Source organism: Arachis stenosperma, chromosome 6, assembly GCF_014773155.1.
Source record: "Arachis stenosperma cultivar V10309 chromosome 6, arast.V10309.gnm1.PFL2, whole genome shotgun sequence".
Taxonomy (NCBI): Eukaryota; Viridiplantae; Streptophyta; class Magnoliopsida; order Fabales; family Fabaceae; genus Arachis; species Arachis stenosperma.
This window is the reverse complement of record NC_080382.1, coordinates 18141511-18165489: the sequence shown is the minus strand read 5'-3', so window position 1 is coordinate 18165489 and position 23979 is coordinate 18141511. Positions and strand designations below refer to the sequence as shown.

Sequence of the window (23979 nt, the reverse complement as noted above, 5' to 3'; positions counted from 1 at the left end):
TAATAAAAAATTTTTAAACACTTTTAATCATACCTAAATATCATTACGCGTGCCAACATATTCAATTTTATTCTAGATTTATATTTTTAAAATAAATTTAAAAATAATATATATTATTATTTATTAAAACAAAAAATATTTTAAATATTTTATATAATTATATAATAAAATATTAAAAATAATTAAAAAATTAATTTAAATTTTAATATTAATAAAATATTATTATAATTTATTAAAAAATATTTTATATTTTATATATATGTATATTTTTATATCTTATAAAATTTTAAAATTTGTATATGGATATACTTTATGTCCATATCAGTATCTGAATAGGTTAAAAATCTCTGAGTTTTATGAACGAAACAAATTAATTAATTCTATAAAACTATAAATATTGTTTTAGTATTATTTTTTCAAAGTCTATGTGTTAGGTAGGTTAACAGGTTTTAATTATCCGTACAGACACATAGACTAGGGTTGGGGTTAACGCTTTATAGATATGGGAGTGGAACCTTCACTGAATTTAGTGGGCCACTATTATAAGAAGATTGAGCTATGGTCCATTTGGGTTAGCCTTGAACTGCTTCTTTCAATTAAGTTTGTGGAACTAATATGTCATCATGATTTGAACATCAAGATCAAATTTAACAAGACAAAATGCAAGGGTGAAACAAGAATCTTGGATTTGATGGCTAAACTTTTTTTAGGTGAAAACAAGAATCTTCTATCTTCGCCTCAAAACAAAATTCTACAACTAAGAAGAATCTTGGTTTATATTTAAAAAAAATCCAAATTTAAATTAGAAATAATGTTATGAAAGCGTTTGTAATATATTTAGTTTCATAAATTAAATTATAATTTAATTAATATAATATTTTAATTATTTTTTAAATTATATATTGTATAAATATAATTGATCTTTTTATATTATATATAATTATTTGTTATTTTTAATTCTAAAAAATTTAAAATTTAATTTCTATGCGTTATACTTTATAACTTCTCAACATTAAAAATCTCGATAATAATTTTTTAGATGCTAATGAGTCAAATGATGATTTTTAATAAATTTTTAAAAATAATTTATTGTTCTGTTTTAAATTCATAAATTTATAAAAATATAAATTTTTTAAAATTTGAACTAAAATACAAAAGTTAGATTTCTATTCTTATTCATTTTAATTTTTTGAAATTTTATTTAAATTCAAAAAAAAATATTTTTTTATTAATATTTATGTTTTAAAATTAATGAATAATACATAACCGATTAACTTAAAAGTAAGATTTACTATTTATATAGCTAGGATAAACATAATAAATAATTAAGTTGATTCGATTTATTATTGATACAATATATACATAGTAAATTGAATTAACTTAATTCGATTTATATAGAAATATTCAGAAAATAGCATATAACTAATTCTAATTTAAGACATTTACGTAATTTTAAACTCTATTTATTTATTAGCATAAATTACTCTACTTTTTATAAGTAGAGATTTAAAATTAGATTCAGTGACTCAATTTCAAAAATAACATATAGTAGAGTCAAAATATTTCTTACGTATAGCTAGTAGAAAATGTGGTTTATCATTCTAATCTTATACATTTAATTTAAAAAGATATACCTTGATCAAATATCATTCATTGAAAAACGACATCTATATGTATACATTGAAAGCTAAGAGAATGCATAAACGATTCTAATATAATTTAAAAATTGTTTTAATTAAACAGCAATGATTTTATATGAATTTCTAATTAGTAGAGTAATATAACACTTTCATGATACCAATAGGCATTTACTCCTATTCTCGTTCTAAAAGTTACATTTTAGAATAAAAAATTGTAAAGTTTGAAGAATTCGTTACATCGTAAATTCACGACGTAAACCAAGAAGGTTTAAATGGGAGAACTTGCATATAATATTGTTAGTGCATGCCATTTATAATATAATAAAGGGAAAGTCTAGGGATCAGTAGCTTTTGTGTTTTTTAGTCAGCATTTAATCATAAAAAAAAAATGAGTAATTTCTCATTATTGGATGTAATCTCACACCATTAAAAACACTGTTGATGGTCAATTGATGGTTATAAAATATCAAAGTTGCTGGCCCCTAACATTATTCTATAATAAAATAAATAATCATCAAAGTATGTACCCAAAAAAATTTTCTGATGTAGTAATTTAAATTATATATATATATATATATATATATATATATATATATATATATATTTTGTTCAAACAATTTTTTGTACTAAAGCGTCTTTGTATTATATTTTGTATTTTTATGTAGTATCAAACACACTTATAATAACATACACATCTTTTTCTATAGTTTTGAAAATGTTAAGTAAATAATTAATTTTAAAAATAAGAAAAAGTATATTATTAATTTAATATTTAAAACTTATATAATTTAATTTTTATACATTATTAGTATAAAGTGATTTTGCATAAATAATCAATCATATATTGTTATACTAGTAAAAAAAAATTAATTTTTAAATTCATTATATCATCTTAATGCATGAATTAGATTGAATAATCGTATTAAATTCTTTTATTTTTTTGTATTTATGTTATATATTTATTTATTAAAATTAACTATATATAAATATATGTATTATTTAATTTATTTTTAATACATATTTTATATTAAAATTTAATTAACTTTGTTATAATAATAGATATTTTATAATAATTTTAATGTATTTAATACATTAAAATGTAAAAAAATAATTTTTATAAAATAATTTTTTTATAATATGCTTAATTTATATCTTTAGAACACAAATTATCAAAACTTTTTATATTAATAGCTGATAAATTTGGTGTTCACTATCATTGATTTGTTAAATGTAATTTTTTAAAAACAAGTTATTAGCCTTTGCTCAAAAATTATTTTTAATATGGTGATAAAAATGGTGTTTTGATTTAAAATGTATTACAATATTATGGATATATAAAAAATGTGTCCAACACGTATTTTACATATTGTTAGAATAATGACAGGTGTTTAATACACACTTGTATATTAAGTAAAATATGAATGTTATAGTACCTATCACATTGTACTTGAGTTACTAAAAAGGATAAATAAATAATATTTAATAAATTTTACATGATTTATTTTTTACTTTAAACATTTTATTTTTTACTTTAAAAGATAAATTAAGCAATTTAAGCATCATAACAAAAATACCATAAAACTCACCTAAATAAAATCTACCCACATATTACATCAAATAATTTCATTTTTAACAACAACACTAATATTTTTTCATATAAAAAAAATTAGCCTTATTTGCTTATCATTTTTGTATTTTTTTTTTTTTTTTGGTGAATGTGAGTGTGTGAGTGGGTCACCATTGATATATAAGCATTGCAATTGCAACTCTCTCTCTCTCTGTTTCTGTTTCTGACTCATTACAGAACCCAAACACACACACACACACACTTACTTCTGGTCTTCTACATTGCCTTGTCTTCTTCAAGGCCTTCTCCAAGATCTTCATACTTGTTCATCTTCCAGTTCCCTTTCTCCATAAAGATTCAAACTTCACAGCTGCAACTTCAAGATAGTTGCAGATGACCAACTGGGCTGCCACATTTTCTCAAAATATGATCAGAAACAGAGACTTACTTCAATTCTTTCCTCTATTTTACTCCTCTGCTTGGCCTCTTCACCCAATTGCTTTCATAATCAAAGCCATCTTCTTTTTTGTTTCTTCTACCTTATTTTTATATGTTTGAATAGATACATCAACATAACCAGCAATTCAATATAAACTTAGCTTCCCTATTTAAGTAGGAAAAAAGATTTTTTTTTTTTTAAAAGGAATAACTAACAGATATTCATATCACTCACTAACTCCATAAAGATATATGAAGTTGTTCCAAGAACAATGAGAGATGAGAACTCCAAGAAAAGCAAGGTTTGATTTAAGAAAAATGGCATTTGTGCTTCCAAGCTTCATTTGCAATTGCATTCTGTCATAGCCATTGCTTACTCTCTTCTTTATTTGGTGAAGCTTTCATGGCCCAAGACATTGGTCAAGAAGTGGTTCAATATCAAGTGCAAAACTGATAACTTTCAAGCAGATGATGATGTTGATGATGATGTCCTTTATCAAGGTAATTGACCAATTTTCCACATGGCTTCAATGCAATCTAGAACTCTAGAATTGGGATTCTTAGCTTTCATTTAAAAAGATTTTTTTTATTTACTTTTTAAATTGCTAGACTAGTTAACTATACATACATCTTTTCAATAACACACCCTCAATTCTGTTTAGCTTTTGTGAGCAATGTTCTTTTCTTTTCTTTCTTTGTTTATTTGATTTACCTTTAGTTATGTTGTTTTCCAGCTTCCATGGTTTTTCCCACCATTATTGGTACCCCCAAAAAAAATTGTTTGTTTTGTTTTGTTGTGCTGTGTTTGATTGAGTGACATGATTAAATAACAGTGGAAAGAGCACAGCTTTATTTACTTTATGGTTTTTCCTTTTTCAGGTATTGATGAAGAGAGGAAGAGCAACTATTCAGAGAAGGAGGCATGCACCATCAAAAAAAGCAAAACAGGTTCAATTTCTTAAACCTTGATATCTATCACCTTGGACCACACCATTCCCAAACCCCAAACCCCTCCAAATTGGTAAAAGATAAAATGAATTTTTGAATACAACTTTTTTGCTGCTACAATCTCAGAATTTTGTGTCTATTAATATGCATGTAGCCGACCACACTTAGTGAGATAAGACTTTGTTGTGGTCACTGTTGTTGACTTTTTTTGCTGCTATTGTCTCCTACTAATCTCATTAGTTTATCTTCATTTGAAATTCAGATAAACCAAGCAGAAGATTCTCAGACAGAATTCATGGAGGTAAGAATGACCTTGATCAAGCTCAGATTACAGAAGTGTATAATTATAGGTATGGTTCATGTAGCTCTTTGTTGTACTAAACTATCTTGTTATAACAACAAGAACTAAGGATCTTCTGTTTTATTGAGTTCTTTATTCCTTCTGCATGCAGAATCTTTGTTGCCACTTGGAATGTAGCAGGGAAGTCACCTCCAAGTTATTTGAACCTTGAAGATTGGCTTCACACCTCTCCACCCGCTGATATCTATGTTCTTGGGTAAATTACTAATGCCGGTTGTATAATGTGTAAGTCACCTTTTGTTCTGCAACATTTCTTGCTGAGAAATTTTTTGCATTTTCTTTTTGGCCTCAGGTTTCAAGAAATTGTACCTCTTAATGCTGGTAACATTTTGGGAACAGAAGACAATGGCCCTGCAAGGAAATGGCTTGCACTTATTAGGAAGACCCTTAACAGTCTTCCAGGAACAAGTGGTGGATGCCACACTCCATCACCACTCTCTGATCCTATTATAGAGATTGAAGCTGATTTTGAGGGATCAATGAGGCAGAAGACAACCTCTTTCCTCCATAGAAGGTCTTTCCAATCCTTGAGTCATAGTATGAAGATGGATAGTGACATCTCACTGCCACAACCAAGCTTTGATCGGCGTCTCAGCGTCTGTGATAGAATGATATATGCTCACAGGCCTAGTGACTACCGATGGGGTTCTTCAGATGATGAAAATGGAGCTGGGGACTCCCCAGTTACGGCATCATATTCGCCAGTGCAATATAGCGGTTGTTTCCCTATGGAGGATGTTGAGAAACAGACAGGGCAACCGAGATATTGTTTGGTTGCTAGTAAGCAAATGGTGGGGATATTTCTAACAGTTTGGGTGAAAAGTGATATCAGAGATTATATTCACAGCTTGAAGGTGTCTTCTGTTGGCAGAGGTTTGATGGGATATCTTGGAAACAAGGTGCATTTGACTTGGTCATATTCTATTATAACATGGCTGAATTAAGGGAAAAGAAATTAAGAAATTCTCATAGTCTTGTATATTGTTATGTCCAGGGTTCAATATCAATTAGCATGTCTTTGCACCAAACAAGCTTTTGTTTCATCTGTAGTCATTTGACTTCAGGGCAAAAGGATGGTGATGAGCTAAGGAGAAACTTAGATGTAATGGAAATTCTGAGAAAGACAAGGTTTCCCCTTGTCCAAGGCACCAGTGACCATTATTCACCTCAGACAATTCTGGAACATGAGTAAGCTCTTCACCTCTATGATCCTATCATTAGTCTTTCGAATTCTGAATCTAAATTTAACTTGTGTAGCCGAATAATTTGGCTGGGGGATTTAAATTATCGGGTAGCCCTTTCTTATCGTGCGGCGAAAGCTCTTGTTGAGATGCATAACTGGAAGGACTTGTTAGAGAATGACCAAGTATGTTGCTTTCTTTTTTCCCTTTGTTCCTTTCTCAAATCTTACCTTACTCACCATTTGATATCTTTTGCTTTCAGCTGCGAATAGAGCAGAGGCAAGGTCGAGTATTCGAAGGATGGAACGAAGGGAAAATATACTTCCCTCCCACATACAAGTATTCAAACAACTCAGACAGGTATGCAGGAGATGGAAGACATTCAAAACAAAAGAGAACTCCAGCATGGTAGTGTTCTTAGTTCTTGTATCAATCAGATAAGTGGTTAATGGAAATAGAAAACAATCAAAATAATGCATGCTTTTTTTTCTCAAGGTGTGATAGAATCTTATGGCATGGGAAAGGCCTTCACCAATTATCTTATGTTCGTGGGGAATCAAGATTCTCTGATCATAGACCTGTGTATAGCATATTCTCAGCAGAAGTTGATCAAAGAAGCTCTAGTTACTCCAATTAATTATGACTACACTGATTTGAATTTCCTTTAAAAAAGCATGCATTTGAATTTGAACATGTCTGTCACTCCATTCTCCTTACGACATGGTCCCCTCCTCTTGCTGGCAGGTGCAGCTGTTACTATCATGTTTCCATAGAAGGTTAGTTTAAAGTTTTACCGGCCTCTTTCCTTTTCTTAGCATCAATGTTTGTTTTTCTTCACTACCTCATTGTGGAAGTTGCAGAGTTCATGGTTTTGCCAAGCACTCTTGAATACCTGAGGCTCTCAATCTGAATTCTCATTAACAAGATAATGTATATGAACTCATGCTACTACTAATTACAGAATCACAACTGAACAAGTAGTTGGTTACTTGGTTTAGGAAAATTAATTTTGTTACTGTTTTTGTGATCTTTGCAGGATTTGAAGAATTGAAATGTGTCTGGCAAACTTCAGATCCAAATAATATTGATTTTATTCATTAACACAAAAAAAAAGTGTTCTATTTTCTAAAGTGGTTAGTTAGTTAACCTTGTAATGAAGAGTGACACAATAATTGTTTTAACGATATAGGATAAAGAAGTGGATATTGCAAAGTGCAGTAGCTCAATAATCGATTTTGATCTACTTAGAGATATAAAGAGATTCTGAGTTTCATGATAATGACTCTCATTAAAGTTGTCAAACATAAGACATGGACCATCAAGGACTTCAAACATTGCATTTATTATCATTTACTTACCGAGATGTCTCACATTTATTAAGTTGTCATAACCTAAGATATGGTCCCATCAAGGTTGCAGCCTTACTGTAATACCATTTGTCTTCCTCTCTTTTATGAAAAATACAATATTAGAAGAGAAAATAATGTGTTTTTGCCTTTTTGGTGAAGAAGAGCAAACCATTCCTCTCCAAGGAACATGTGGTTTAATTTTTGGATCAGCCTCCTATAAAACCAACCAATAAACCCAAAAAGGTTGGTGGTAAAATGAAAAAAAATATATATTTAATTATTTCTAAATTAAAATAATAGAAAAAATATATAATAAAAGTAACAAATTTAATGACAATTAATCACTTATTTTATTATTTTATATATTAATAATTTTTCATTTTAAAAATGTTTTGTTCTAGTTTTTGGTCAATTTGATAGTTTAATGTCAATAGATATTTTGGTAATATTATTTCTTTTATATTTTAATAATATTTTTAAAATACCATAATCATTATAACTACCCTAATATATGCATAATAGAATGATGCAAAGATATATTTGGAAAAAAGTTTAAGTATATTTATATATTATTGATATTTTAGTGATTTTTAATTATTAATCTTAATTATAAAAAATAATAAATGTTATCCTATTTTTTTTAAAGTAATATATAAATTATTCTGTGTCACATTTTAATTCGATGTTTATTTAAATACATTTGTTATATATTTATTAAAATATTAATTTAAAAATTTTCTTATATTAACCAAATTCTAAACTAAAATATTAATGTGACAAATTAAAAATAAAAACACAAATTAGTATTACTGTAAAAATTTTTAATTTAAAAAATTTATCGTGTTAAATAGATCTTTAAATTTAAAAATTTATTTAATACAATTTGATTTCGAATTATATGAAAAATAAGAAAAGAAATTGAAATATTTTATATCTTATTTTTTAAAAATTAATGTAACTAGTTTATAATTATTTTTTTATGAAAGTCTGAATTTTTATTTAATCTTTGTTAAAAATCAAAAATTTTGTGTAAAAAATAAAAAAGTAATATATAACATCATTTTTTAAATATTTTGTTAAAATTTTAACAGATTTTAATGATTTGAAATTAATTTTTTATTTTTTATTTGATTAGATAAATTAGTTATCCAATAATTTTTACTAAAAATTTAAAATAAATAAATATTAAAATACGACATATCAAAAAAGATAATTTATAAATTATTTTAAAAAGGATAAAATAATATTTATCATAAAAAATATATATAATTAAGATCAACCGTCAAAATTTACTAAAATATTGATATACGAGTATATTTAAAAAAAATTATTATTATTTGTGATGGGTTTGTGCATTGTAGCAAAGTAGTTGGCAATGTGTTGATGATTTAGACATTTAGTTTTCAATTTCGTGACACCTAAAGGCTTGGTATACACTTGTCCTTGTGCATGTTATAATCATCCCCACTCCCAAGTGCCAGCATTATTATTCCTATATTGCATACTCATCCTTAGTCCCTACTACCTACCACACAATATATAATACCTACACACATTATTCTCTTCATTATGTTTCTTAATAACTAGGAGTCTAGGACTGCAACCTATGAAAACCAAGCTTGTTCTCTTCATTATTCTGCTCTCTCTATGCACCAACTTATTAGCTGCTCTCAGCAGACATGAGGAGCAGGAAGAAGAAGACCCTGAGCTCACAACATGCATGCACCAGTGTGGCCACCAGCAACAGTATTCCAAGAGTGACAAGCAAGCATGCATTCGCAGTTGCCAGAGGTACCATCAAATGAAGAAAGAGCGAGAAGAAGAAGAGGGAACCACGATGGAGACTCAGAATCCTTATGTGTTTGATATTGAAGATTTTAGGACCAGGTTGGAAACACAAGACGGAAGAGTTCGGGTTTTGAACAAGTTCAGTAGAAGATCCAAGATCCTCAAAGGCATTAGCAATTATGTTTTGGTCACTATGGAAGCTAAGGGACACACTTTCACCTCTCCAACTTACTTTGATTCCGATGCCGTTATCTTTGTACTCAAAGGTACCTTTTTCTTTCTTTCTTTCTTTTTTTAATTTAATCATAATTATATTGTGGAATTGTTAATTATAGGGAGAGCGGTAATTGGGTTGGTGAGAGAAGACAAAACGGATAGGTTCAACCTTGAAGATGGAGACATGATGAGGGTAGCAGCAGGCACACTAGTCTATTTCGTTAACAAAAATGAGAATCAGAACCTTGTCCTTGCCAATCTCTTTATACCTCTCACTACACCTGGAGACTATAAGGTTCATTCATTAATTCTCTTTAACTCATTACTACAAGCCATAAGAATAAGATCAAAACAAGTTATGCATGGCATTGCAGGCATTTAACCCGGAACTATTTCTCACAGCATTCAGTATGGACAAACTTGAAGCTGCACTCCAGGTAGACATAAACTAAACTAGTTTTAAAAATAATTTTGTTATGAATAATGTTTTGATTGAAAGTGAAATCAGACTCCAAGGGAGAAGATAAGGGGGGTTTTCCATGAAGAATTAGAGGGAACCATATTCAAGATAGCAAGGGAGGAAGTGGAAGCATTGAGCAAGGTTAAGGAAGGGTTTTGGCCCTTTAGCACCCAATCGGGTGGTCCCTTCAATCTTTTGGGAACCCGTCCCTACATCTCCAACCAATATGGCCGCCTCTACCAATCCTCTCTTGATAAGCCTTTCGAGCTCAATGAACTCAACCTCGTCCTCAGTTTCTCCAACATCACCCGGGTAAACTAAAAATGTTCTCATACATAAATTTTCTTTTTATAGTTATGTATCTAACAAGTTGCTTATAGGGTTCAATGACTGCTCCGTCTTACGTAACGAGGGCAACAAAAATATGCATTGTGGGAGAGGGGAAAGGGTATGTGGAGATAGTGTGTCCACACTACGTGTCTTCTTCACGCTACTCTGGAGGAAGAGGAGGAGGAGCAAAGGATAAGGCTTTATACCAGAGGTTGAGTTCGGAGCTGAGAGAAGGAATGGTGTTTGTGGTTCCAGCGGGGCATCCATTCTTGGTTGGAGCTGGGAAGGAAGATGATCTTCACATAGTGTGTTACGAGGTAAATGCGAGAGGGAACAAGATTCATGCTCTTGCGGGGAAAAATAACGTCATGAGTGCAATGGACAAAGATGCCAAGCAACTCACTTTCATGCAGCCGGCGGAGAAGGTTGATGAGATTTTCAGCAGACCAGAGACTTTCTTCTTCCCTGGCCCTCAGCATGACGACTATTATGACCACTGATCTGGTGCCACAGCTTATGCGTGAATATATATATATGCGCATGGTGTGTGTATGTGTAGAAACCGAGACCGTAATGTAAATCGGAGAAATAATAAGATGGTCACGTAATAATGCAATTAAAGTCACAAATCATGATAATGTTCGTCGTACATTCTTAGATAAATGTGGAAAACAGAGGATCATGATAAACGTGCCATGGAAGATGAGTCATCGCTACCGGTCTAGTAATTCACGGTGTTTTTGCCCGCGATTCTGCTTCCACCACCTCTCCTGTCGAATTTTTTGGACATGAGAGTTTTGAATTTTAAACTTGTTCATAAATTTTTGAAAGTGGTTGATTCAATAAATAGGTACCTTTACAGTGTGCAGAGAGTCCATTAATGTTACATGCGGTTGCAAGGGAGATGGCAACAGCTTGTGTGATAGGAAGTTGCAGATTTGGAGCATTTGCAGATAAAACCTTGCAAGCACAATCCATGCTTGAACTCATCAGAGCGCGCAATGAATCGCAGCACGTGCTTGATGGCGGCGTCACACCGCCGTTGTTGTTGCCGCTTCCGGTGATGAAGTTGGCGCATGGGGTGATGCTGCTCATCATGGAGATTGTGCATGCTATGCTATTCTGAGTCTGACAATCAACCATTTTTATTGTTGAAGTCATCAACAAAAGGGTAGTTATTATTGCTGATGATAGCATCATCTTCATTGTTAGTGAATGGCATTGAAGTTAATTAGGAAATGACTTTTATATATACATAATGCAACGTTCAATTAGATTTGAATTTGAATGAGGAGTTCAACTGCCTTAGCTAACATACATTTTCCCCACCAGGTTAGTGTCTAATAAGTTTGGTATGGTGGGCAAGAATATAATGAACAACTTTCCATATTTGCATCTTGCTAAGAAATGCATGTTCATGTGCCATGAGGGTTTCACTTGTTATATGTGAATTCTAAAATTGTTCAATTCTTCGCTTTTATGCTGTGTGTTGGACTCTTTGAAATGAAAACATCACAAAAGCTATTTATAACAAATTCCATCGCTTTTATTATTAGATATTCTTGGTGGAAATTATAACTCTGATATATTAATTGACTAACAAGTCATTAATAAGTATTTATAACAAAATCACTTTAAAGTTTGTGACATAAATTTGATTAGAAAGACTAAATCTTTTTCTATACCTCAGAATACATAATAATAACTTGTATAGAAGACCATCCATATATTAAAAGGTGCAGAACATGAACATAATATTCATAATTTTATGGGTCAACAGTTTAATTGAAAACTGGTTTTTCCCATATATACGAAACTCACCCAAGAAAGGAAGCTAGCTAGGACAAAATTCCTCTTCTGCTCAATGATTCAACAAGCTGTTGCCTTTCTCTGCCGAAAAGAGAGTCGAGGGATGACAAGACTGCAAAGAAAAGGAATATGGGTTAGAACCGCAAAAGTACCCTCTTCCCTCTAGAACAAGTTATCCCACTACTTGCTTCAATATTTTTGGTGGAAAAAAAAACAAAAAGATTTGTGTAATACCTATTAGATGGAATAAAGTTGCGTGGCTTGCTCACTTATCCAAACACTACAAGAAATAAGGGGTTTAGCCACACAAAAAATTGTAGCTAAATTCGAAGATAACCGTAGCAACTATATATTGGTCACGAAAGAATATTTGTAGCTAATCGGGGGTTGCATTTTCAATTTGCCACGATTTTAGCGTTATTAGCCACAATTTTAAACATCGTGGAGACCTTCAAAGAGCCACGATTTGTATATCATTGTCCACGCATAATGCCGTGGCTAAATAAGAATAATTAAATAAAAAAATATAATTCTACTACACTTCATCCGTAGCTAATTTGTGCAGGCCGGGTTTTTCGGCCACATTTTTTTTGTGGCTAACGTCGGATTATTTAATTACACTATTTTTGTGGCTAACTCACTCTATTTTTCACATACAATCCAGGACTAATTTGTACTAATTTACTCTAATTGAACAATTATATTAAATTAAAATTATATTTATATATATTACATTAATAACAAAAATCAAACTTTTTAAATATATAATATCTAACATTTTTCCATAAAAAAATACTAATAAAAATTCAGTATAATAATAATAATAATAATAATAATAATAATAATAATAATAATAATAATAATAATAATAATACAAGTCTAAATTTATATATAATAAGAAATAAAAAAAATTTAACATAAATAAAATAAATTCTAATCCCCTCTAAATTAAATATATTTAAAATTTCAACTATTACTTATCAGATACATCAATTAAATGTCTAGCATATTACTGGATAAATTAGGCACTTTATCGCTATATTTTGATAACAAAAATTTGTACAGAGTTGCCATATCCATAGCTTTTTCTCTAAAGTTTCAACCAATTTCTCTAAATTTATCACACATCCTACATTTTCAGCACCAAAGACCTTTTCAATTTACAGCTTTGCTCTATGAGCCATTACACCCAGAAATCGTATTAATAAATTTACGTCATTATCTCGACTTTGTCCATGCCCATCAAGTTCCATAATGTCTTTTTCATCATTTTTCAAATGCCAAACTTGAATTTTTGTCTTTTTGCCGGTTGTAATTTCTCCCATAGAAATGTCTACAATGAATACAAAATTGAATAAAAGAAATAAACTAAATATTAGAACTCAAAAAATCACTAAAAAAAATTAAAATTTCATATACCTTTGACATTCACAACTAAAGGGTCATTATAATCTTTTCTGGTAGGGATAGTTGGTTGAGACTTATTTCACCCAAACCTTCTGCAAATTCTTCATTGTTGTTGATATTCTGTATTATCGTAGTTCTGCTAAAAGGGCCTCTTCTGAATTATTATGTTTTTGCTTCACGAAAAAATCTACTAAAAAACTAACAAATAACAAAGAAAAAAATCGGTATTTTGAGTTTGAAGGATACCCTATCATATGATAGGGTTCATATAGTGTGGTTAAAGAGAGTGCTTTCAAGGTGCTGCAGAAAAGTAGGAGTTAAAAGACAACGTGAATTATGGGAAGTTATATTAAAATTTATCCGTGATTATTTTAACTTTCCACCAAAAGCTACTTCAGAAGTTTAGCGCACATTAAAATTTTAAATTTTAAAAATTTAGCTTGACCAATGTTATTTAGATCGTCTTTTAACTTTCTTTAATCTTAAAAATATTTCTTTCCATCCTACTGTTTATTATCTACTAAATATACATTAAATTATTTTATTTTTAATACAATAGTTATTTATTTATTTTTTAATGGTCAAATATAATTAAAAATTTAAATTTTAATTTTGATTCTGTAATATTTTTATCTTTAATTTTTATTATAATAACAATAAATAACCAAAAAATTACTTTAATAAATATATAATCTCACAATCTCTTATTTCATGCTGTTGATAGTTGATGATTCAAATAATATACTATCATTTAATTATTTACCTATTATACACAAAATAATATAATAAAAATTATACATTAAGTAAATTTTGTAAATATTTTTACCTGAAAAATTTAATGTTTAATAAATTTTAATTACTAAATTAGTTACTAAAATTTTATTACACTAGACAAATTAATTATCAGATCAAATTGTTATAAGAAATTTTATAAATTAATTTTTTTTACTCAATAAAATTTCAAACTTTTATACGAGTGACTCATGAATTAATTAGAATTAATTTTTTTATAACTGAAAATAAATATAAAATAATTAATTAATGGAATATACCAATTAAATTATAGTAAAAATAAAAAATTTATTTCATAATTTCACAAAATAATTTTTAAAAAAATAATTATATATATAATAAGAGTACAGTACTCACAAAAATATATAATGAGTACTAAACTATGTAAATAAAGGCTATTTTTTTAACTTATCTTCATTTTTTTAAATTCAAAAAATGATAAAATAATTTATTTTTAATAAAAACTAAAAATTTTTTTATACTTACAAATTATTGAACTTTTTATTATCTATTCAAATTATATTATTTTAGCTAAATAAATTTTATCTTATAATTAACTCAAATATTAGAATATTATCTTTATTTTTATAAATCTATTTTATCTAAATTCATTTTTTATATTTTTAGATTTAATTTTATAAATATGTGTTAATGTTAAAATATTAAAAAAATGATACTATACATTAATAAATTTATTTAAAAATTAATTTATTCAAGACAGAATAGTCATGACACGTTAATATAAATAAGAAATACAGCTACAAAAAAATATTGTTCGTAGCAAAAGATTAAATTTTAGCCACTGTCACAATGTTTCGTGATAAATAGAAGACACGTTCATTTATTTTTATCACGATTTAGTATTTGTAGTTAAAAGTTGGTGGCTAAATACCGTTTTTGTGGTAGTGAAAGATCAACGAGTATGATACATCATTATGCTAAGTAATGCTAGGACGATAAAAAATCAGTACAGAATTTATTTTATGGAAAATGTTTAGTAATAAAAAAAATTAATAAAAAATAACTATAATTTATCTTATTTAATATTTATTAATTATTACAATAATTAATTAATAAATATTAAATAAAATAAATTTTAATTATTTTTTTGTTTTTTAGTATTATTATTATTTTATTTAGTATTTATTAATTACTGTATTAATTAATAAATATTAAATAAAATAAATTTTAATTTTTTTGGTTAAATTTTTTTTGTTATCAAATATTTTTCTGAACACAAAGAAGAATTGAAGTAATCGCATATCTCAATCCCAATATTTAATTTAATTTTCTCTCAGATTCCTTAATATATTGCAACTAATTCATTTATTACAAATATCATATATTTTGAGGATATAATTTTTAGAGAACTTATAAGCATGAGACGGTATTTTTTATTCGTAAATGTTTAATAACTAAAATAATTTAGCCAAAATCAATTAAAATTTATCTTATTTAATATTTATTAATTATTATAATAAATAATGAATGCTAAATAAAATAAATTTTGACAGTTTTTTTTGTCTCTCTGTTATAACCGAATATCTCTTAAATTAATTTTGGAGTGAGTTTGACTTATTTAATTCTAAGGTTCTTTGTAACAATTTTTGTGTTTTATTTCTTCTTAAAAAAAAGGTGGTCCTATTTCTATTATAGAAAAAGATTTAAACTCATCCATGAAGAAAATGTTCTGTGGGAAGAAACATCAAATGAAGAAATCTTGAGACTAGAGAGTTAAGAGAGTCAATATTGATAGAAAGAGAGTTAAAAAATATACCCTTTTGTCTATTTTTTACACATTATATCAAAATTTTTGGACCAGTATTATTGAATTTATTAAATGAATTATAAAATAAAATTTCATCAATATCTAAAAATATAATAGTTTTTAAAAAAGTTGAAACAAATTGAACATAGGAGTATATTATTCTTAAATAATTGATTTTCAAAAGAATTTTAAGTAACTTGCCAAGAGAAGAGACACCATCTAATAATTATGCTCTCATATATTATGTATACATGACTTAACAGTAAATTTGCATCTCTTATATTTTAGTACTTCTCTTTTCAATCTTTTCTTTTGTATTCTTTAGCGCCATATATGGAAATTTAGGTAATAGAATAAATCTAAAAGAGAGAAGAAAAAAAAAAGAAAAGGAAAAAGAAAAAAGAAAAAAGTATCTATCATTCCAAGGTGGGTTAATAACATGCATGCCTTCTCTGTTAAGCATCATAATTGAATAAAAATTTCAAACCCCCTTTACTACTTAGTAGGCCACTCCCCATGTAATCATAATTGGTGCACAAAAAGCAAGAAACATTTGCTTTTATTTGTTTGTTACAGTGAAAATAATTTGTGTATGAATGCTTTATTAGAAAATCTAGAGATAAGTATTTTTATTGAAATTTTGTTAGTATTTAATTAATAAAAAATGAATAATTTTATATTATTATATGTCATTTTATATTATTAAAAATATTGATGATGATTAATTAATAGTTAAATATTATAATTGTCCTATAACACTCTTCATATTTTAAAAAGAGTTTTAAGTGTATTGAGAATATTGGTATTCTAATTATTTTAACTATTAATTTAAATTATAAAAAATTCATATAATATATATTAATTAAAATCAACTGTTAAAATAATTTATATTTTACGTATTTTCGATATACGTAAAATTTTTTTCATACTTTTATTTGGTTACAAATCATGCTATAAAAAAAAACCCATCATGAAAAGTGTATGCATATGCCTCAGGCACTTTCCATAACATATATAACAAAAGTAAGGGTGAGTACGGGTAGCGGGTACCCGATTATCTGTTCAAACTCGAACCAAACTAATTAAATTGGTTCTGGAACTAACGGGTAATCGGGTTCAACCCAAACCAAACCAATAGCCTTTGTTAGTAATTAGTTTGGGTATTAGTTCTGGGGTGCAGAACTCGAACCAACCCGTGAATCCGATCATATATTAATTAAATAAAAAAAATAAAAATATATATATGGTTTTTAGTGGCTTTTAGTGAGATTATTCACTATTAATATGTTTGGATTTTAACGAGTTTAATTTTTAATGTATTTGATGTTTAACATGTTTAGATTATTTATATTGATGTTACATATTTATTGTACTTGTTGAATTTTTAAAATAAAATTTGGTTTTTTTATGAATTTCAAAGTCATCGGATACCCAATTACCCGAACCGAACTAATCCGTTCTTAATCGGTTTGGTTTGGTTCAGGTACATATACAAAAAAATACAAATTCAAACCAAATCGAACCAATTATATTTTGATCGGTTCGGTTCTAATTTCACCTTGAACCCGAACCAAACCGACCCGTGCTCACCCCTAAACAAAAGGAGCAATGCAGAACAAAAAACATAAGAAACTTATAAAATAAAATGAATACGAATAATATAATTGACGAAGAAGAGACAATTTTATTAAATTAAATTTATAAAGTTGCAATATTAATAAGGTTCTTGGCAAAGAATCTCTCTACATAAAGCAAAAAGAAAAAAAAAAAAAGGCAAGTTATGCACCATGATAAGCTAGCCAGCTACCACTCTTTTATTCACACTTTTCTTTATTCCTTCTTCATAAACCATTCTCTTGTGCCTTTAATTTCTTCAACTCTCTGTAATCTAATTCTTATACCAACCCAAATTTTTTCATTCAATTTTTAGCATGCACTTGATATGATATAACAAATATAATGAATTCAATGGCGGCATCAAGAAGGGTGATTGAGATGCTGCTTTGTATGTCCTTGTTGGTGATGATGAGAATAACAACAATGGCACAACAAACACAACAATATCCTGAGACTAGTACTACTACTTCTTCAAGTTGCAGCAATGTTCTGCTAAGTCTTTCTCCGTGCCTAGATTACATAACAGGAAGTGCTTCAACACCATCATCTGGTTGTTGTTCACAACTTGCATATGTGGTGGGGTCACAGCCACAGTGCCTGTGTGAAGTTGTTAATGGTGGTGCTTCTTCAATTGCTGCCACCCTCAACATCAATCAGACTCAGGCTTTGGGCCTTCCTAATGCCTGCAGAGTACAAACTCCTCCAATTACCATCTGCAATAGTGCTACTGGTATCACTTCTCATTTCTTACTCAAAATCTTTCATATCTATATTTAATTTCTATAATGTTAGCTAGTAAAGGTAACTCAACATTTTTTTCAAATTAATAAATTTGATTGAATAACAATGTTAAGTTTTTATAAAAAAAAAAAACTTATTTGTACACTAAAATTAACTATCAAAATAGAACAATATTACATGATTAGTAAATATTATCATTTTGAATTAGTATTTAGCCAATAATAATTTATACATATATTTATAGAAATTTGCACATAATAAATATATAATTTGTACTTATATTTGTGTACATATGAGTTAATACAGTTAGGGTAGCAAGCGGGGAAGCCCGCCCTTTGGCGGGATGGCCCGCCCCGCCCCACCTAGTGTGACAGTCCTAGAATCCCAACCCGCCCCGTCTAACTGCGGGCTGACGGGTTAAACCCGCCAAAACTCCTCTTTTTTTAACTATTAACTACTAAATAATATATAATTTCACAATCGTATTAATAAATTTATAATTTCTAAAGGTATAAAAAATTATATTTTTCATATTCATAAACATTAAAATCTTCGTAATTATAAATATCTAATAAACATAATTATAAACCAAGTTTTCATCCAAAACATAAGTATAAATATTCTCTCTAAAACAAAATAAACATAATTTAAAACATAATTATAAATATTGTCTCCAAAGTAACATAAACATAATCCAAACCACTCAATTTTTATCTTCATACTCTTATAAGTTAAGTTGGGGGAAGTTAGGTCTTGGCAAAAAAAATTGTAAAAATACCCCCTCACTAAAAGAACACTAAGCCCGGCGGGAAAGATTGCGCCGCCCCGCCAAAGCCCGTGGTTTAAGCGGTGCGGGTTAGGCGGACTTTTGTTATTTGGCGGTCCCAATTTTCCAGCCCGACCCGTCTTTTTTGACGAGTCACGCGGGCCAATTCGGCAGATTTAGGTCCGTTTGCCACTTCTAAATACAGTTTGTATTCATATTTTTTAGAATTTATATATATAAATTAATAAAATATATTTATTAAAAATAATTTAATATGTATATTAGTTAAATATATTTTTAAAAATTTCTCATAAAAATATATAAATATATATTATTTAATTTATTTTTAATATATATGTTGTATTAATAACTGATTTTGGTATATTGATAATATGGTTGAATCTTTAATATTATCAAATCCGTCGTTACATTAAAATTAGGGTAAATTCGTGTATATATTAACACACTGAGATTTATACGACTAAGATTGTTTTGTGCTATGAATTGTGTTTTTTTAGGATCTGTTTCTCCGCCAGCAGGTGTTTATTATGCGCCCAGCATTCCAAATTCCCCTGCCGCAGGTAACAAATTAAAAGAAAGATTAATTCTTTAATTAGTAGTTAGTACCAAGACATTTCTCTTATTCTAGATCATTGAGGGTGTATCACATTATAATAAAGTATAATTATTTATGGTATTGGTAAGTAAATTAAAAAGACATAAAGTTGATGTGTGACGCACTTATCAATGAAAGGGAAATGTCTTAATCCTCCCATAGATTGCGCTGTGAAATTTTCCAAATTAAAAAAGTATTTGAGTCGTTCATTTTGCCTCTAATCGCGAATTAATTAATAGAATTCAACAATTTTTTTTTTTTGGCATATAGGGATTGGATCAACAATTATTTCATCAACGAACGGTGGAGTTGGCGGTGGTTCATTTCGCTGGAATTCAAGTTCCACAGCTAAATTACCTTCTTTGCTGCTTGTCATGTTTTCTTTGCAACGACTTTGTCTTTGACTTTCACCTTCACGACCATTACCTAGACTAAGGTTACCTACGTTAATCTCAATGTAGTATGTAAATTTTCTTAAACCTTATTAATTATTATTATTATTATCTGAATTCTATTTCTTAGTTCTTACGCCGTGTAGCTGATTTAATATAGATTGCATAACATATTTGCGAAAAAACGTTTGGCCCTATATATGCCACTACTTTGGAGCCAAGCTAAATTGACCAATTAACTTTTTATTTGAACAATATAATCCAATCTCTTTTTTAAATATTGTATATCAAACAAAATAATAGTCTTCTCTCATCATTAGTTCTATTATAATTTTTGGAATTAATATCACAAAATAAATTAATTCTCCAAAAAATTTTATTAGAAATTTTTGTGACTAACAACTTTTTATTCTTTACAAATTTTTTAAAGTTAATTTTTTTTATATAGATTGGTCCCTTCATTATTTTAAAAAGAATAATTTGTCTTAATTATTGAAATTCAATTGTGTTATAATAAAATTTATTAGCGATTTATTTATCTAATACGTAAATTAAAAATTTAATTAAAAGCGACAAAAAAATCAATTTGTCTGAAGAGAATGTTCTTCAAAAAAATTTAAATAATAAAAGTCTTTTAGATATTAATTAAAATGTCCAATTTAAAATTTTTTAAGCCAATTTAAGTAATTACTTATTAATAATAAAGATATAATCTATCACTAACTATTATATTACAAAGTAATTTGGGCTCTTTTTGTCTCAAGGCAATCGACTCGGTATTTATTTGTTCAGATTCTTTGTGCAATTTCGAAGAAACTTATCAAGTTGGATATGTAGAGTTTTAAAATTATATATATATATATATATATATATATATATATATATATAATAAATTTAAAAAAAATTAGAATATGCTTTTAATGATTAAACTATTATTTCTATTTAAAAAAATAAAATACTGATAAATTTATTAAAAAAGTTTAAAATTGGTTTTATATTTATGAAAAAAAGGAGTGTTAGGGACTAGTAATTTTTGTGATTTATAGCCATCAAGTAGTTATTAATAATTATTTTAATGGTATGAAATTTCAACTAATAGTGTGAAATTACTCATTTTTCTTTTGCTGGTTAAATGTTAGCCAAAATTTAATAAAATTACTAAAATTACTGACTCTTAGACTTTTCCTATAAAAAAAATAGACTTTTGCTGATAAAACAATTCAAACTCTAAATATTTTTTAAAAATTCCTAAACTATCTTCTTTACTTATCTCAACCCACTTTTAATCCTTAAACGTTTATTTCTAATGCTCAAATTTTCAATCTTGGACCATTAATACAAAAGTCTATGATCATTTAGATCTCATTTTCAACTATCACTATTATCATTGCTGTTGTCTGTTTCTGCAGTAGACATGATGAATATGGTGGTGGTTCATCTCACTTGTTAGCAGCAACTCTTTCTCTATGCATTTCCTTCTTTCTACTACACAACGTTTTTTATCTTTGCCTCAACGATAGCGGTAATGGCTCTATCCGTCATTATCGTCCTTACTCATCACTATTGTGCCTTTTTTCTTTTTCTCTCATTTTTTATTTGGTCTTTATCTCTTGCTATCCTTTAGATATCTTAATATTGCCGTAAATTGTATTGGAGCGTTGAAAAAATAAAATTGGTTATTTGTATGTTCAGAACGCTTAATTCGAAAGTAGTAATCGTTATTGAGAAAGAAGCAAATTTAAGAACAATTGAAACAATTTTATTTAGTGCTTTGAAGAGTGTCTTAAATTCTACCGCATATACTTTAAGATGTTGGAAGAATTTTTTATTAACGAGCAATGAAAGGTTGATGTTGGAGAGAGATTATTCTAGAAGCATAGTTAGGGTTTTGGCTTGTGATGATGGTGACGATGAACAAAATAATAATGAAGAAGAGTCTAAAGATTGTTGTGAGAGAAAAGAAAAAAGAAGGTGTAAGAAGTTGAAAAAAATTTCAATTTGTAATTTGTTTTCACATGAGACTAAGAAGATTTGTGGTTTATTCTTAAATGAGGCAAAAGATGAGTTCAATGGTAGTAAATTGAAGGGAGATGAGTGACGATTGGATTTTTGACGGTTTAGAATTTCTCAAATAAAATCTCGTCGAAGTATAGTTTCTAAACCAAGCAATAATCCTTTCATACAAAAAGTTGTTTGTCACTAAAACAAACCCCTAAATTTATAAACCGAAGTATTGGAACCTCGGGTCGTTCTCCCTAGGAATTACAATAAAGTGTTTTGTTATTGGTTGTGAGTTATTTTGGGGTTTTGATATGAAGCATGAAAGATAAATGGCAAGAAAGTAAACTAAGGCCTAAAAAGGTCTTGGCAAGAGTTGGTAGTCAAGGATCTCTATCCTAATCACTAACCACAATATGAGAATTGGCAAGGATTAATCCCATTAAATCATCCTCTAACTAGTAGTAAAGGAAAGTCAAATGAGCTATATCAATCCTAGTCCATAAGTCCTAACTCTCCACCAATTCAATTAGTGAGAACTAGAGTCAATGGCTCCCAATCATCAATCACTTGGACATTAGTAACTCAAGAGTTCCTAAGCTACCTTTCCAAGCCAAGAGTATAAAATTCTACTCTAAAATCCAACCAAGCATTTCATCAAACACTTGGAAGGCATAAAAGGAAAGCATAGTAAAATTGCAAGAAAAGTAAATCTACACTACTCAATTGCAAGGAATTAAACAACAACAAATCAAATGAACACAATTATTATGAATTACCTTGATTGAATTGAAAGAGAGTAGAAGAAACAAAACTAGATCTACAACAAAATACAAGAACAACATAAAGGAAATTGCAATAAAAGAATGGAAGAAGAATGAATGTAACTACAAGGAATTGAAATGTAGAAGTAGAAGAAAGCAAAGAGTAAAACCTAGATCTAAGAACTAATCCTAATCCTAATCCTAATTCTAGAGAGAAGTGAGAGCTTCTCTCTCTAGAAACTACTTCTAAACTAATCCTAATGTGTGTGTAATGAACTAATGAGTTGCCATCCCCTTTTCTCTTCAATCCTTGGCTTTAAATAGCATCTTTGGCGCCAAAATTGGTTGGGATTGGGCCCCACAACCCTTCAGAATTCGTTGGCCACGTTTTCATTAAAAAATCATAAACCAACACCGACGCGTACGCGCACAGCACGAGTACGCATCCATGGAGTGATTCGCGGGTGCGCACAAACGCCAGGTGCGCGCGCGCGTCCATGGGCGATTTCAACTTCTTTGACTTTTCATGATTTCTCCACTTTGCATGCTTTCCCTCTTCACTCCTTTGATCCATTCCTAGCCCTTTTCAATCTGAAATTACTAACAACACATCAAGGCATCTAGTGGAATCAAAGGGGATTAAAACCATCAAATTAAGGGTCTAAAAGCATGTTTTCACATTTAAGCACAAATAAGGAGACAATCATAAAACCATGCTATTTCATTGAATAAATGTGGGTAAAAGGTGATAAAATCTCTTAAAATCAATTCAAGATAAACCGTCAAAACGGGGTTTGTCAATGAGATAATGGGATGGTGGTGGTAGTAGTAATGATGGAACTTGGAAGTGATGGTGGCAACTGGAAACTAAAAAAATGGTGAGAGAGAATTTGGATGGTGAGGGCTTTGGAGTTGGGACTATGGTGGTGGTGTGGAGTAAAGTTAGAATTTAGGATTAGGTTATATTAGAGAGCATTTGAAAATTTTAAATAATATTTTACTATTCGAATAATTTTGTCAATAAAATTTTA

The 23979-nt window shown here is 28.8% G+C and overlaps 3 protein-coding genes and 1 pseudogene across 3 annotated transcripts; 3 read left to right on the top strand and 1 right to left on the bottom strand.

Moving 5' to 3' along the window:
* The first annotated feature begins 3410 nt into the window (after positions 1-3410).
* LOC130932494 (type IV inositol polyphosphate 5-phosphatase 7-like) lies at positions 3411-7590 on the top strand. Its single transcript, XM_057861825.1, has 13 exons — positions 3411-3947; positions 4044-4146; positions 4525-4593; positions 4856-4943; positions 5046-5150; positions 5247-5853; positions 5949-6142; positions 6212-6320; positions 6398-6543; positions 6631-6758; positions 6880-6911; positions 6996-7065; positions 7172-7590. Exons 1-11 carry the CDS (start codon positions 3918-3920, stop codon positions 6906-6908), a joined length of 1608 nt encoding a protein of 535 aa, XP_057717808.1. The 5' UTR covers positions 3411-3917; the 3' UTR covers positions 6909-6911; positions 6996-7065; positions 7172-7590.
* A 1489-nt stretch (positions 7591-9079) lies between these two features.
* LOC130932496 (sucrose-binding protein-like) lies at positions 9080-10853 on the top strand. The gene is made up of 5 exons (XM_057861826.1): positions 9080-9538; positions 9608-9783; positions 9863-9925; positions 9997-10260; positions 10329-10853. The coding sequence occupies exons 1-5, from the start codon at positions 9091-9093 to the stop codon at positions 10776-10778; spliced, it is 1401 nt and encodes a 466-aa protein (XP_057717809.1). The 5' UTR covers positions 9080-9090; the 3' UTR covers positions 10779-10853.
* Positions 10854-10867: 14 nt separating this feature from the next.
* LOC130932497 (non-specific lipid transfer protein GPI-anchored 16-like) lies at positions 10868-11499 on the bottom strand. Its single transcript, XM_057861827.1, has 2 exons — positions 11133-11499; positions 10868-11048 (listed from the first exon to the last, which is right to left on the bottom strand). Exons 1-2 carry the CDS (start codon positions 11482-11484, stop codon positions 11008-11010), a joined length of 393 nt encoding a protein of 130 aa, XP_057717810.1. The 5' UTR covers positions 11485-11499; the 3' UTR covers positions 10868-11007.
* Positions 11500-17871: 6372 nt separating this feature from the next.
* Positions 17872-20308, top strand: LOC130936066 (non-specific lipid transfer protein GPI-anchored 5-like; annotated as a pseudogene).
* The last annotated feature ends 3671 nt before the right edge of the window (positions 20309-23979 follow it).